This window comes from Lingula anatina, chromosome 1 (genome assembly GCF_051362555.1).
Source record: "Lingula anatina isolate TDL-2025a chromosome 1, LinAna3.0, whole genome shotgun sequence".
Classification (NCBI taxonomy): domain Eukaryota; kingdom Metazoa; phylum Brachiopoda; class Lingulata; order Lingulida; family Lingulidae; genus Lingula; species Lingula anatina.
The window spans coordinates 7,027,375-7,041,051 of NC_141767.1; the positions used below are offsets into that span (position 1 = coordinate 7,027,375).

The 13,677-nt window shown below is 37.2% G+C and overlaps 1 protein-coding gene across 1 annotated transcript in view; it reads left to right on the forward strand.

Moving 5' to 3' along the window:
• LOC106174334 (citron Rho-interacting kinase) overlaps nucleotides 1-13,677 on the forward strand; it is a 17,467-nt gene continuing 3,790 nt past the window's right edge. The window contains exons 1-32 of the mRNA XM_013555864.2: nucleotides 1-108; nucleotides 417-643; nucleotides 978-1,153; nucleotides 1,449-1,597; nucleotides 1,869-1,964; nucleotides 2,204-2,297; nucleotides 2,466-2,678; nucleotides 2,960-3,113; nucleotides 3,312-3,489; nucleotides 3,827-4,082; nucleotides 4,257-4,384; nucleotides 4,620-4,782; nucleotides 5,009-5,116; nucleotides 5,902-6,039; nucleotides 6,291-6,416; nucleotides 6,580-6,675; nucleotides 6,790-6,906; nucleotides 7,289-7,386; nucleotides 7,728-7,881; nucleotides 8,015-8,254; nucleotides 8,457-8,510; nucleotides 8,727-8,843; nucleotides 9,091-9,200; nucleotides 9,363-9,446; nucleotides 10,198-10,333; nucleotides 10,660-10,764; nucleotides 10,964-11,104; nucleotides 11,346-11,631; nucleotides 11,873-12,154; nucleotides 12,472-12,652; nucleotides 12,935-13,174; nucleotides 13,400-13,505. Coding sequence (XP_013411318.2) covers nucleotides 448-643; nucleotides 978-1,153; nucleotides 1,449-1,597; nucleotides 1,869-1,964; nucleotides 2,204-2,297; nucleotides 2,466-2,678; nucleotides 2,960-3,113; nucleotides 3,312-3,489; nucleotides 3,827-4,082; nucleotides 4,257-4,384; nucleotides 4,620-4,782; nucleotides 5,009-5,116; nucleotides 5,902-6,039; nucleotides 6,291-6,416; nucleotides 6,580-6,675; nucleotides 6,790-6,906; nucleotides 7,289-7,386; nucleotides 7,728-7,881; nucleotides 8,015-8,254; nucleotides 8,457-8,510; nucleotides 8,727-8,843; nucleotides 9,091-9,200; nucleotides 9,363-9,446; nucleotides 10,198-10,333; nucleotides 10,660-10,764; nucleotides 10,964-11,104; nucleotides 11,346-11,631; nucleotides 11,873-12,154; nucleotides 12,472-12,652; nucleotides 12,935-13,174; nucleotides 13,400-13,505 — 4,722 coding nt within the window. The 5' untranslated portion in view covers nucleotides 1-108; nucleotides 417-447. The remainder of the gene's footprint in view (nucleotides 109-416; nucleotides 644-977; nucleotides 1,154-1,448; nucleotides 1,598-1,868; nucleotides 1,965-2,203; nucleotides 2,298-2,465; nucleotides 2,679-2,959; nucleotides 3,114-3,311; nucleotides 3,490-3,826; nucleotides 4,083-4,256; nucleotides 4,385-4,619; nucleotides 4,783-5,008; nucleotides 5,117-5,901; nucleotides 6,040-6,290; nucleotides 6,417-6,579; nucleotides 6,676-6,789; nucleotides 6,907-7,288; nucleotides 7,387-7,727; nucleotides 7,882-8,014; nucleotides 8,255-8,456; nucleotides 8,511-8,726; nucleotides 8,844-9,090; nucleotides 9,201-9,362; nucleotides 9,447-10,197; nucleotides 10,334-10,659; nucleotides 10,765-10,963; nucleotides 11,105-11,345; nucleotides 11,632-11,872; nucleotides 12,155-12,471; nucleotides 12,653-12,934; nucleotides 13,175-13,399; nucleotides 13,506-13,677) is intronic.

Here is a 13,677-nt window from a genome sequence, read left to right on the forward strand (position 1 = left end):
ATTTAAAGAGGCTCGATACTGCCGCGGATTTTGAAGTGAAGAAGCAACAACGGTGATAGTAGAATATTAGTTGTAATAAATGCGTAACCAAAGCTGACACTAACATTCGTAAGTATTTGTCTTATTTCAAGTTCAAAGTGAAGTAAATACACAAATTGGTACATGTGTGCATTGTATGCTGGCGGGTATTCTGCTTGAGTTTGACTTTAAAAAGTCTTATTACTAAAATTTTCATCAGATCATACGAATCATATTTCATTTTGAGTATAATTATTTTATGTTGAAATGGAAATCAAGCCGTTTTGACTTTATTGCAAGGTCTTCTTCATGTGAACGGACTTGGAATGTCACCATGGTGATGATCTACACTAATACATAACTGTAACAGTATTCACTAAGATTCATTTATGTTTCAGAGTTGAAGGTACAGTAGGAGAACAGCTAACAATGTCAGACTGTTCCAAAGACCCTATTGTGAGTAGGGTAATACGTTTGAACCAGCTCTTCCTGGGCAAAACATGTCATCAAGCTAAAGCCCAGCTGGGTAGGGAAGGTTTACTGGATGCCCTGTTTGTCCTGTATGAAGAATGCAACAATGAACACATGCTGAAAAATGAATATGTTGCTGCATTTGTTGAAAAGTGTAAGTAAAATTCGAACATGATTGTTGTTATTGTTTTTTAACAAAAAGGCTGTGACATTTAACATTTTTGTCTTTGGAAAGCACACATATAACTGATGATTTTTCTTGAAAAATATGCAACCACGAGCATTAGATGCATACTTTTTTATAGGACTGTAAGGCAGGATAAAGCTTACCAGTGGTGAAGCAAAACTGACAACGATGAACAAAAGATTTATAAAAAATTTATATTTTATTTGCTTATATGTAATAATTTGATACATTTCTCACAGCATATATGACATTTTGGGTGCATAGCATAGATTATATGAATTGTTTACAACTTTTATTTCAGTTCGCCACTTTTTGTCTGAATTACGCGAGCTAAGGATAGGAGTGTCAGATTTTGAAGTGGAGAAAGTTATTGGACGAGGTCATTTTGGAGATGTTCAGTTAGTGAGAGAAAAACAAAATGGAGATGTATATGCCATGAAAGTACTGAGGAAGAGTGATACATTATCCCAGCAAAATGTAAGTTGTGCTTTTTGTGAAATAAATTCATTGTTTTTATTTGAATGCTGTTAGATAACTTCTTATTTACAAAATGAGAATAATGAGTTTATTTATTTATTTTTTAATAAGAGAGATTTGATAATAGTTATCAGGTGTGTGTATTAAGATTATTTTAAAGTCATTATTACCATTACCACGTTTGTTTAGATTCTAAAGAAAAATCCTATGGTTGTTTTAGTATCAAGCATGTTGAATGAGAGGTGTCAACAGTCATCAGTAAATGAAACCTGCTTGTTGTTAACATTGATTTCAGGTTGCATTTTATGAAGAAGAGAGAGATATCATGGCTAAAGCTAATAGCACCTGGTTGACACAGCTCCAGTATGCATTCCAGGATGCACATCATCTCTATCTCATCATGGAGTTCCACCCTGGAGGAGATTTGCTCTCACTCCTTGGCAGGTTAGTATGATGTGAACCTGATATAAGGATAATGAATGATAGGTGTTATAACTTTTTGTAAATTCTTTTATAGGGAGTAAAATCAATTTAATTGAACATAGTATATTTTAAAAGTATGAAACTAAACCACTTTACTTGTATCAGTGGAGTCTATGTTGTAGCTATCAGTCATGAAGAATGACACAAATGGTAGGAATTAGCCACATGGGATTACTTAAATAACATCTAAGATATCCAAAGTTTAAGTGCTCTATCTATTACTTCCCTTCAGATATGATGATGTATTTGAAGAGAGTATGACCAGGTTTTACCTGGCAGAGATGGTCCTGGCTATACATAGTCTGCACACTATGGGATATGTGCACAGGTGAGATTATGGTAATTTGCAGTTGTACATGAAATTTATATCTAAAAATGAATTTTCTATGTATCACCCGAAACACCTTCCAATTTATGTAAACTGACTGAAGATGTCATATCCCTCAAATACTAGTTAACCATGTGTCCAACATGGAAAAGGTATAACCTGTAAATAATTTTGGTGAAAATGTTTGCCACTATCTACAGACTTGAGGTCTTGCTGATAAGTGTTAATTTGTGTTTCAGAGATATCAAGCCAGAAAATATATTGATAGATAGAACTGGTCATATCAAGCTGGCAGATTTTGGATCAGCTGCAAAACTAACAGCTGCAAAGACAGTAAGTTACATAAATGTGCTTTTATAAATGAGATCATGCTCACATGAAAAAGACCAAAAAATGTATGCAGAAAAATTTAAAAATTGGTTATTATCATAAGTGTAATAGCCTTATTGATGCCATCTATGAATTTGGGATGACTAATTCCCAAAATCTGTCTTCTTGCAGGTGATCTCTAAGATGCCAGTGGGCACCCCAGACTACATAGCCCCCGAGGTTCTGATGTCCATGAACAATGAGAAGGGCACTGGTAGCTATGGAGAGGAGTGTGACTGGTGGTCCCTGGGCTGTGTGGCTTATGAGATGTTGTATGGGAACACACCTTTCACGGATGAGAACTGCTCTGCCATGGTCACCTACAGTAACATCATGGACTACAAGGTGAGGGGAAACTCACCTATGACATTTTGTGTTTTTTCTCTTTGAATTGTAGATTAAGTTTGACCCCTGTTATTCAACCATTGACATTGATCTTAAAAGAATTTATCATTTGTAAGTCTTGAAAGAAAGGTCTATTAGAATTTCCACCCTAAGGACAGATGATTGATGAAATTGAAAATTTCACCCTTCATAGTTTTTGTTTGATTCATGAATTGTGGAAGTCAGTTTTAAATGGACTATCTAATTATTTGATATTTTGTATATTTCTCTTTTTTCCTCAGAATCATTTAAAGTTCCCTGCAGACACCCCAGTGTCTGAGTCCTGCACAGATCTGATGAAGCGCCTCCTGACCCATGCTGACCGCAGGCTGGACTACCAGGGACTGTGCCACCACAAGTTCTTCAGTACAATAGACCTCACCAACATCAGGCAAAGTATGTGTGGTGAATTATTACAGGATTTGTTAACTGTCAAGATGTATGTAATATTGAATTCACAGAAAATTAATTATTGGGTAGACAGTAGAGCTTTATCTTTTCTCTTTTGAGGACGTTTTTCTGCATGCTTCCAATTCTCCATCATTTGTATTTTTTAATTTTATTTTATTCATTATTTATCATAATTATTTTCAGCTAAACCCCCATTCATACCCACTGTTAACAGCCTGGATGATACTTCAAACTTTGATGAGTTTGATAAAATACCAGAGGAGCCGTCCATAGATGACTTCAAGACTAGAAGAGAGTTTTCTGGAAAAGATCTTCCATTTATTGGGTTTACCTACACCAAAGCACCACCAAGCATTGAAAGGTATGAAGTTAGCGTGTAAGAATTATAAATGCAACCTTGATTTTTTTTCCGTTTTTGATGCAAACAATAAAAAAGATATTATGATGTAATTGAATTTCTAAGTGAAAGTCTAGAATTAATTGAAGCTTTTAATACATTACTTTGAAGTAGGCTTTCTGACATTAACAGGAGTCCACTTCTACCACTTTTGACCACTGAACAGGCTCAACCAGTCTGACACCTCCATAACCTTGGAATAAGTAACTAAATTACTAATTTTAATTCTTAAATTGATAAAAAACTTAAAATATATTACTTCAAATAAGGTCATTTTTTGCCACTTTTGACCATTAAACAGGCTCAGCCAGTCTGACACTTCTATGACTTCGGTAACAAACACGGACCACATAGAGAAGCAGCTGTCCCTGAAGAACCAGCAGCTCCAGAACACCAAGGTGAAGTGTATGGAGCTGGAGAGCCTGGAGTGCTCCATGAGGGAGGATGCCACCAAGCTGGAGAACAAGATGCTGGAGAAAGATGAACTTGTGAAGAAACTGAAAGACGAAAGAGACATTTTGGAAAGGGACATGGCTTCTTATATAACTGAAATAAGTGTGAGTGTTTTAGTTATTCTAGACATAGGGAAGTAATATAGACCCAAGTGCATTAAAATTGTACCAGGCAGGAAAGCTAATTAATGTAATGCCCATTGTATTTTGCCTTCATTTGACAGAATTATGTCTTGTATACAGTTTCACTTATATAACTCCTTATGCCTGTATTTTTAGAATTTAAAAAGACTTCTGCAGTTTGAAAAAGAGGAGAGGATAAAAACAGACGAGAGGGCCATGCAGCTGTTAGGGGACATCAGGGAGCAAGCTCAACAATTCCAGAAAATGAGAGAAGAGAACAACAGGTTTGTGTTTGTCTGTCAGAATTTTGTGTTGAAAAATTGCCTTTGCTTCCAGTCTGGTTTATGATCAAGCAAATGAGAGGTCTATGTTAAGAACATACATGGCAGGAATTTTTAAATGTATGTTTTTAAGAGAAATTTGGCACTGATATGATTTAAAGAAGTGCTCTAGCTGGTATAGCTATCACCAGTTTTCATTAGGAAGGTTGTTGATGGTAGATAGTTATCCACATTCCAGAGCGACACTGGAGGAACACAAGGAGATCATCTCTCAGCTGGAGCAGGAGAAGTATGCTGTGAGCAGGAGGGCAGACAAACTGGAGAAGGAGCTGAAGAGATCAGAGAAAGAGGCAGAAGAGTGGCAGAAGAAGGCTGAGAAGTGGCAGCACAAGTATGACAAGGTAGATATGACTCATTTATACTTTCTCTGTTAATGCACCGGTTTGTGGTATTTGTTTTGAAAAACTTTATCAAAGTAAAACTTTGCTGATGGACTTGGTGGGATGTCGTTCAAATTGCAGTTTAACATTAAAAATGAAATTCTGCGAAAATATCAAGGATAGTTGACATTTGAAACTAGGGCTCACATTGTCTTTTTGGCATTAAGCAAGAGCTTTTTGACTCCAGATGAAGGAGAACACCAGGAGGAGCTCCCAGGTGTTCAAGTGTGAGATGAGTATTTCCTCAGAGCAGCACCAGTCAGAGGCAGCTGAACTCAGAGCTAGGCTAGAGAAGGTAAGGTGTTAATGATATTGTAGTACTGGAGATGAAATTGGTGGATCAGACATATTGCGTCTCATCATTGCCAAGTCATGTTTGATTTGAAAGTTTTGTGAATATTTAGTTATGGAAATATCAATCAGTATCATCAAATCCAGAACAAAAGCTAAGAACTACCTCATCAGCATAATCTCAGAATGACTGGGTGTCTTAGCAGCATATGTGCTATATTATATCATACATCATCGGAAAAGCACTTTTTAGTTATGTGTGTATTAGCTTTCTTTCAAATTGTATATCTGCATATATTTTCTAAAGGAGCAACTTGAGAGCGAGATATCTCCCAAAAAGGAGGTAACTGTATTGCTATAAGATTTGGGCTCATGTGTTATTATGTTATTACTAACCATGTAATTGTGTTTATTTGCAGAAAATTAGTTTTCATGTTGATTTTTCTTATTAAGTTATAACATAGATAAAACCAAGATGTAATTAAAGAAAAAAAGCCAGTTATTCTGAAATTTTGTGTTCAGATGTTTACCAAAATGTTGCAATGGAAGGAAGTTTTGATTACTTGTCTTGTGTCCTCTTTTCATGAAGCTTGGTTTTGAGATTGAGTTTTTTTGAAAATTGAGATTAGTACTTGATTTTACATAAGAAAGTATTTTTTACCAAAATAATTATTAGTTGCCTGTAAGAAGTGGCAGCACATTCCACAGCACATATTCTGGAAACATATAACAGCAATGCTGCACTTAAGTTATATTTTTAAAACTATTTTCCTGAATTCATTTTTTCAGATGACTCGACAGAACTGCGAGACATGTGAGTTATTAGAGAAGGTGCGCAAGGCCAAAGAGAAGGTGGAAGAGGAGCTGATCTCTCTGAAACAGAAAGTTGGAGACGAGAATGTCAGAATCAAGCTGTTTGAAGCAGAGGTAGGATGGGGTTGATAAGTGATACCCAGTCTCTGTGAATAAAATCTCTAAGCAAATATACTGTACTATTAGAATGTATAGGGCAGTTTTGAATTAATTTCTGTTTGTTGAATTTGTCCAACAGCATGTAAGGGTTTTACTTTTTGTACCTGTTTGAATTTTGAAATGGGGTAGTTTTGAAACCCAGTATGTAAATATTCATCTTTCCATGGACGTTTGAGTAGTTATGCCACACTTGTTGTTGTATTTAGGAGAAATGTCAGGCGCTGGAGGATGAGCTTGAAAAGCTGAAGAGAGCTGATAACAGAGAGGAGTCCAACAAGGCAGAGCTCAAGGAGAAGAGCAAACGTATACAGCTGCTGACGACAAAAGTTACTGTAAGTAAATAAGACTTTGGATGTGGAAGGATATTAAAACCTTGATGTAAATGCAAATAGTTTATTTGATAGAGTACTTTTTAACCTAATCTTTAACAATTCATAAAGCTTACTGTTTATAACATTGATCCTAATTATATTTACTTCATGCTTATTTTAACAGGATCTGGAAGATGAACTCCATGAGAAGGAGCAGCACTACCAGAATCAGGCCAAACTTTTCTTTGACAAGAGAACAGAGCTGCAGGATAAAATACAGGTGATACAAAAATAAAGTTGTCTCTAGCTTGTCTATTAAGAATTTAATTTAATGAAAAAGCTTTATAACAATTAAATGGCCTTAAAAAAATTAACTACTTCCTTTCCTTTCCAGAGTTTGGAGAACCAGGTTGCCAAACTGAATGAGGAGAAACACATGATAGAGCTAAACAGTACCATCTCCATTGATGACTATGAGGAAAAGGGGCAGAAGGTCCTGGAGATGGAAAATGTAAGGGTGACCAGTAAAGTTCTGGATGCAATCATTGATGAAATTTCTCTTATTAAAATAACTAAGAGTTTTGATGAACGAAAATATTTTGTTATTAATAAACATTAAAAATTACATTTCCCCTTGGCTAAGTAAAAATGGTGAACATTTACTTTGTCATGGTGAGCTAAGAGTTTTTGATTTTCTGTGTTTGGATTTTGGATACATGCTCTTTTGAGATTATAAATGTCCAGTTGTTATGTGTTCAAGTACAGATTTTGTCATAGCAATTGCTTCTGCTACAATAACATATTAAAATGAGTAGGTTTTTTTGTGTGTGTGTTGACATTGATATTATTACCTTATTTAGTATCATTTAAATTTGGCTGTTTTCCTCCCTCAGACTATAGCTATGATGAAGACAACCATGGCACACCTCCAGAAGCAGGTGGATGAGTACAAGAAGATGGAAGGTTCCATTCCAGAACTCAAGGAATCCAGGTGTGTACTCATAGTACCACTCACAGTTACAAATCTTTGAAAATGCATTGCAATTATATTATTGGTAGCCCCAACCAGGTGAAACGTTTCTCATGGAAAAAAAGATAATGTCTCAGAAAAACTTTAAGTGACAATGTTTTGGACTTGTAGGGTACAATCTGTATATACTGTGTCATTAAAAAATCAAGAGTTGATACTATGACCTGGAGCTGGAGAAATATAAAATGTAGTTTGTGTGTGTGCGTGCGTGCGTGCATGTGTGCCATTTAAGAAAAATTGGAGAGGATTTTTGGTGACTTGGAGCAAGGGTAACTAATATATGTGGTATATCTGTGTCTCAGAAAAATCAAGGAGGGTCGTATCTGTGACCTGGAGCAGGAGAAGAAGTACTTTGAGAAGAGGATAGAACAGCTGGAGATGCAGGTGCAGCAGATGCAGACCAGGATGGACTACAACAGGAAGAGGGTCATCGAGGTGCAGTCTGAGATGCAAGTGGTACGTGGAACAAACCAGTCAACTTATCAGTATGTAGAATGAACCAGTCAGTAATTCAAACCATCATGTTTTGAGAAGTAAAATATTTATTGGTGTGACTGTTTATAAAGTCCTGGTACATTTGTTTATCCAGGAGTATGAAAAGCACCAGACAGAAGTGAAGACAATCCGCACCAAGCTCCAGGAATGCGAGCGTTTAGCAGATGACGCCAAGCTGAAGAAGTCCCAGTGGGAAGCTGTGGAGAAGAGCCTGAAGAGCAAGGTGGAAGAGCTGCAGAAGGGAGAGAAGCAGCTGAAGGCTAGGATTGCTGAGCTTGAGGTGGAGGGCAAGCATGCAGAGAAGGAGGCAAAGGAGAAAATTGCAAATCTGGAGGTACAGGATACTGCTCGGTGGTTACCAAAAGATTGCATTCTAAAACTTTCATAAAGAAAGTGCTTGTGATGATACATCTTATTTTTTGAAAATGGGTTTTACGTGCTATGCAATGTGATTTTAGCAAGTAGGTTAAGAGGCTTATACAGTCTTCTCTGTAGATTTTCAGTAAATTTTCAGTGACTTATTTTTATTTTCATAGCGTGAGAAGTCCACAGTAGAATCCAGGCTTGCAGCTGCAAAGAATTCCAGCTCTGTAAGTTTATCTGATTGACAGATCAACTTATAGCTTGGATATATAAAAATATAACAGTATAGAAAATGAAATACATCAATAAGGTAGAATCTATGAACAATGCATGAGTATTTGTGGTTTTAGAAGACAATATTTTAACAATCTTTTCATGCACCTTTTCCTTTCTACTTTGTGTATTGTATGCCCCCTTTAAAGATAAAGTGATTTCAATTGTAGGAAATGGAGAAGAAGGTCCAGAAGGCTGCCGAAGAGAAGATGAAACTGGAGGCACGTCTAAATGAGGTCAGGCAGGAGTCGCAGGATAACAGCGGGAAGCTCAGGAAGCTGGAAGAGGTAACAGGAATGCTGGACTCTAAGAAGAGTTCAGAAATGATGATAATAAATATGAAAGCAGGGAAACTACTTCAGTCTTGGTTATGTATTTGGAATTATTTAAGTCTCTCTTACATGTTTAAGGGTGATATAGATCGTCAATTTACTTATATTTTTAAAGCAATTGACAGCGGGTGTATATAAGTATTTTTAAAGGTGTTTGGAATGATATTTGAAATAATATTTTCTACATTTTATTCCACCACAGCAAAACAAGCAGCTGAAAATGGTGTGCACTGAGCTGGAAAGTCAGATAGAGGATATGGAGGCTCTCAACCTGGACCTGGAGGAAAATGATGGCAAGCTGGTGGAAGAAAAGTAAGCTTTTCATGTGAATGTGTGGGTGGGTGGTTTCAAAGAAGAATTTTTCAGTTTTGTTATTTAAAATGAGATGGTTTGAAATGCAAAATGAGTGTAATGTGGTCCAGTGAGTACCTATTAACCTAATCCTTGATGATTATTTCTGTGTTTGTGCTGCAGGAATAACCTGGAGAAGAAGCTGGATAGTCATGAAGAGGATGTGGCAAAACTCAAGTCAGAACTTAGCTCTGTTCATCAAGCAAGGTGTGTTTAGTCCTTTGTACAAATTCTACTATTTTCTTTAAAAAATGGTATCAAATATTTAGCAATTAGCATTATCGTATAGTGTGCAGTGGTGAAAATTTATTTGCATTATACGTGGTTAAATAATTCAATTGGAAGGAGTGCTCTCTCCTAAAAGGGAAGTATAAACTGAATTTTAAGAAGCAGTTTTTATATATTTAAATTGTTTTTCATTCTAGGTTCAAGAGCAAAAAATGGTATCATTGCTATAGTTTACGTTCTTATTAATATTCATGTTTAATGTTCTGTGTTTATTTTTGAAATTTCAAATATATTTATTGTATTTAAGTTTGTTGCAGATTTTAGACATTTTAATTACTGTTGCTAATAACAGCCAAGGCAGTGAAAGGCAGTTGATTTCAGAACAAAGTGATAAGACACTTTAATTTTTAGTTGAAGTTTTCTTGTTATGATATATTGATATATTAAAAGTATCCTATCAGAGACTTTTCCACAAAATGGAATATTTTTTTAAAACAAAAGCAGTTTTCTGCTACTCTTGAATCTTTTCTAATTCGGTGGTTTCACTCTAAATGACTGACCTGTCAGTTAGACCTCCATTGTCTTTTATCTGAGGTTTTTTTATTACTTTTAATTGAATTGGGAAAAATCATTAGCTTATTAGATTATGTAAACGTTGAAAATATGACTTTGGGACATTATCAAATGTGGATAGTTTGCCTATAACTGTTCTCCTGTGTTCCTCACTCAGGTTGTTGGTAGAGAAACGCTATGATGAATTGAATCAACTGTACGACACTACTGTGGCTGCTCATCAACTGGAAGTGAACACTCTGACTGGGAGACTTGCAGAACAAAAAGAAAGAAATGACAAGATTTATAAGCAGGTATTTTTCACTAAATCTGCTTTGAAACTGTGTCTAAATATTGGTTTTACTATTTGCTTAACTTTTGCCTCTTTTTAATGTAGCTCTAAAATATGACTTTCTTTTATTTTGAAGTACTTGATCAGTGAGAATATGACTTATACTGTATCATGATACAGTAAGAATAAAATAAACCTAGTAAACAAGGCATGAATGATTTTCATCAAATAAAAATTCTCATTATTCCAAGTTTTCCATTAAAAAAAAAAAGAAAAAAATTAATCAACCCCTATGTGTGTGACAAAATAACACAGCTGTGTCTCACTGTCTCGCATCTGTCCTTGCAGCTGCTTGAGATGGAGTCCTTGAAGTCTGACCTGGAGCTGGAGGTGAAGAACCTGCAGAGAGAGGTGGATGCCCTCACACAGGAAAATGTGGGCATCAAGGAGGAGGTATGAAGCAGCATGGCCGGCTCTCAAAGCTCATGATTTATGTTCATTGTACTTGCTTGAATTATTTAAAAGATCTCAAATGTGTGTGTGTGGTGTGATTGTGTGTGTACATGTGCATGCACTAAATTTTGCCTGTTTCCATTACATTGTAAATTTGTATTTCTAACATGATAGTCTTGGTCATATTTCCCCCCACCAGATCTCTGTAATGATCACCACAACCAAGAGCCTGAAGACCACCAACTTCAAGCTGGCCCAGGGTCTGGAGGAGGCTGTGGAGAAAGGAGAGATGCTGAAGGAGGAGAACTCAGAGTTGCAGAACAGGATAGAATCTGTACATGTATGGCTTTTATTATGTATGAGTAAGGGAAGAATGCCCACCAAGATTTCAGTGTAGATAAACCAGTGTATTAGGTATTGGTTCTGGATGTGCAGTCAGATTGACAACACTTTTACAAGATGGGACAGGTTTTATGAAGATATTGAAATAATGATAAAACCTAAAGATGAATATTGTTTATGAGATGGAATTTGCATATATCTGATGGATCTTACAAACTTGAAATCTTCTCTTTCTCTAGGTTCAGCACAGCCAGGAGAAGTTCAAGCTGGACAGCACCATAGCTCAGCAGACTAAACTCATTGACTACCTGCAGTCTAAAACAGAGAATCCTCCTAAGAAAAAGAAGGCCATATTCAGCAGCACCTCTAAGCCCAAGCCAGGCAGCACCCCTGCCCCAGTGACCAGCACCAACCAGGTGAGGGACCTCCAGGGCAGGCTGGAACACGAGAGAACCAAGAACCAGGACTTGAGAGAACAGATCATCAAACTGCAGAGTCAGGTGCAAGAACTAAAGAGAGACCTAGGTGAGTAGGCTTGTTTGTGTGACACACTAATTATGAAACCTCTGTTGTCTTTATTATGTATAATATAGGTGTTTTAGCATGGTGGAATATTCATGGTTTATTGATGTTTTAAAAGAAAAAAAAAAGAGGGAGAACAGATCCGGCATTTACTGCATATTAGTGGGTTGCTATTTGTGCCTAATGCAGAGTTCATGTTGTCTGCAATAAGTTAAAGAAATTGAGTCTCTTTTTTCTCTTCCAGACAAGAAGGGTATGGGAGTTCAGCAGAGTGAGGCTCCCACTCCAGCCAGGTACAAGACCTCTCTGGCCTTCCAGTTCAGTGCCACCGACCTCCTCAGGGCCACCAGGGACAGGGACGAACTGGACACTTCTTCCAGCAGCTCAGGGTCGTCCAGTCAGGGGCAGGAGAGGATGAGACATAACATCCCTCACAAGTTCACCACTGGACTGAACACCAGGGCCAGGCAGTGTGCTGTATGTCTGGGGACCATTCCCTTTGTCAAACAGGCTTCTAAATGTACAGGTCAGTTGTTGTTGTTGTTATTTTAGATTTATGCATTTATTATTCGATTTAGTTAATATAGATTTTGAAATGCAGTCTGAATTAATCACTCTGATCTTTGAGGTATTTAGGCAGTGCTTAATTCTCAGCATTGCCAAGTCAGTGTTAGCTTTTGTGGTAATACAGGGAGTAATTAATGTTCGAATAGTGGATAGTGTAATGGGAATAGTATATATCCTATTACTTTGTATTGACTTAAAATAAGATTCAGATAGTCTATGTAGTGCTTATGATAAGATAATGATAATAAGTTAGTATTATCACATCTGCCCCTGTAGAGTGTAACATAGTGTGCCACCCCAAGTGTCACCAGGCCCTGGCAGCCACCTGTGGTCTCCCCACTGAGTACATGGAGCACTTCACGGCCAGGATGAACAGGAGGGACATGTCCCCGACCTCGCGCTCCTCCAGCAGTGACCTCAGCTGGACTGAGATGGAGGGATGGATGAAGATACCAAGGTAATGACACCCAGAGTTGGGAGTTGGATAGTAGAAAATATCTTTTGAATTTGCTGAAGGATTCTTCATGGCTTTTTAGCACGTTCTCTCTGATATTAGAAAACTTTAAGATCTCGCCAAGTGGCTCTAAGAATTTGAATTCACTGATGACTTTTCAGGGTTATATTTCTTATATAGTCTGTCATAGGAGAAAACTTCTAAAAGATCTATTCAAGAAGCTCAAGAAGTATTTTTAGAGGCTTAATTTTGCAGTATTAAAATAACTTCATTTTTTCAACACAGCAAATCTGGCAAGCAAGGCTGGGAGAAGAAGTGGGTCACCTTGGAGGACACCAAGCTGTGTATATTTGATGACCACACCTGCCAGACCATGGTGGACGAGTTTGACCTGTGTCCACCCAAGGGGACGGTGTCCCTCCACACTGCGGTGTCCCCTGCGGAGATCAACACGACGGCTGTGGCAGACCTGAGGTTCATCATGAAGCTGGAGGCCAGGTCTCACACCACCTGCTGGCCTGGAAGGTGAGGGCACAACACATGATGTATTTCTTCTTATATTTACCTACTTTTTCATCCCCTGCCCCTCCCACCCTCCACCCACCCACCCACCCCCCATTTAACACAACTTCGACTTTATAACATATAATAAAGATTTTGTGTAATATATACTTAATGACTTTGCCTTGGGTTGTGATCATTTACCTAGTGTAGAGATAAAATCACATTCCTCCATGTTATTTTTTCCAGAACAATGTATTTGATGGCTCTTAGTTTTCCTGAGAAGCAAAAGTGGATAGCTACAATAGAAGCCATTATCAACCAGCAGGATGAGGATGACAGAGAATTCCAGGCAGTGAGTGTTCTCAAACTCTTGGGTCTGTTTTCTAAAACCTATCAAATTTCAGCAAAAGCCCACTGGCAATTTTGTTCTTTTATAGATTCATGCATTTAAAAAATTAACTTTTTTGTGATAGTTAACTGGTTTATTTGGAAGTTGTCTACCTTTTCCTTTGACAGTCAATTTT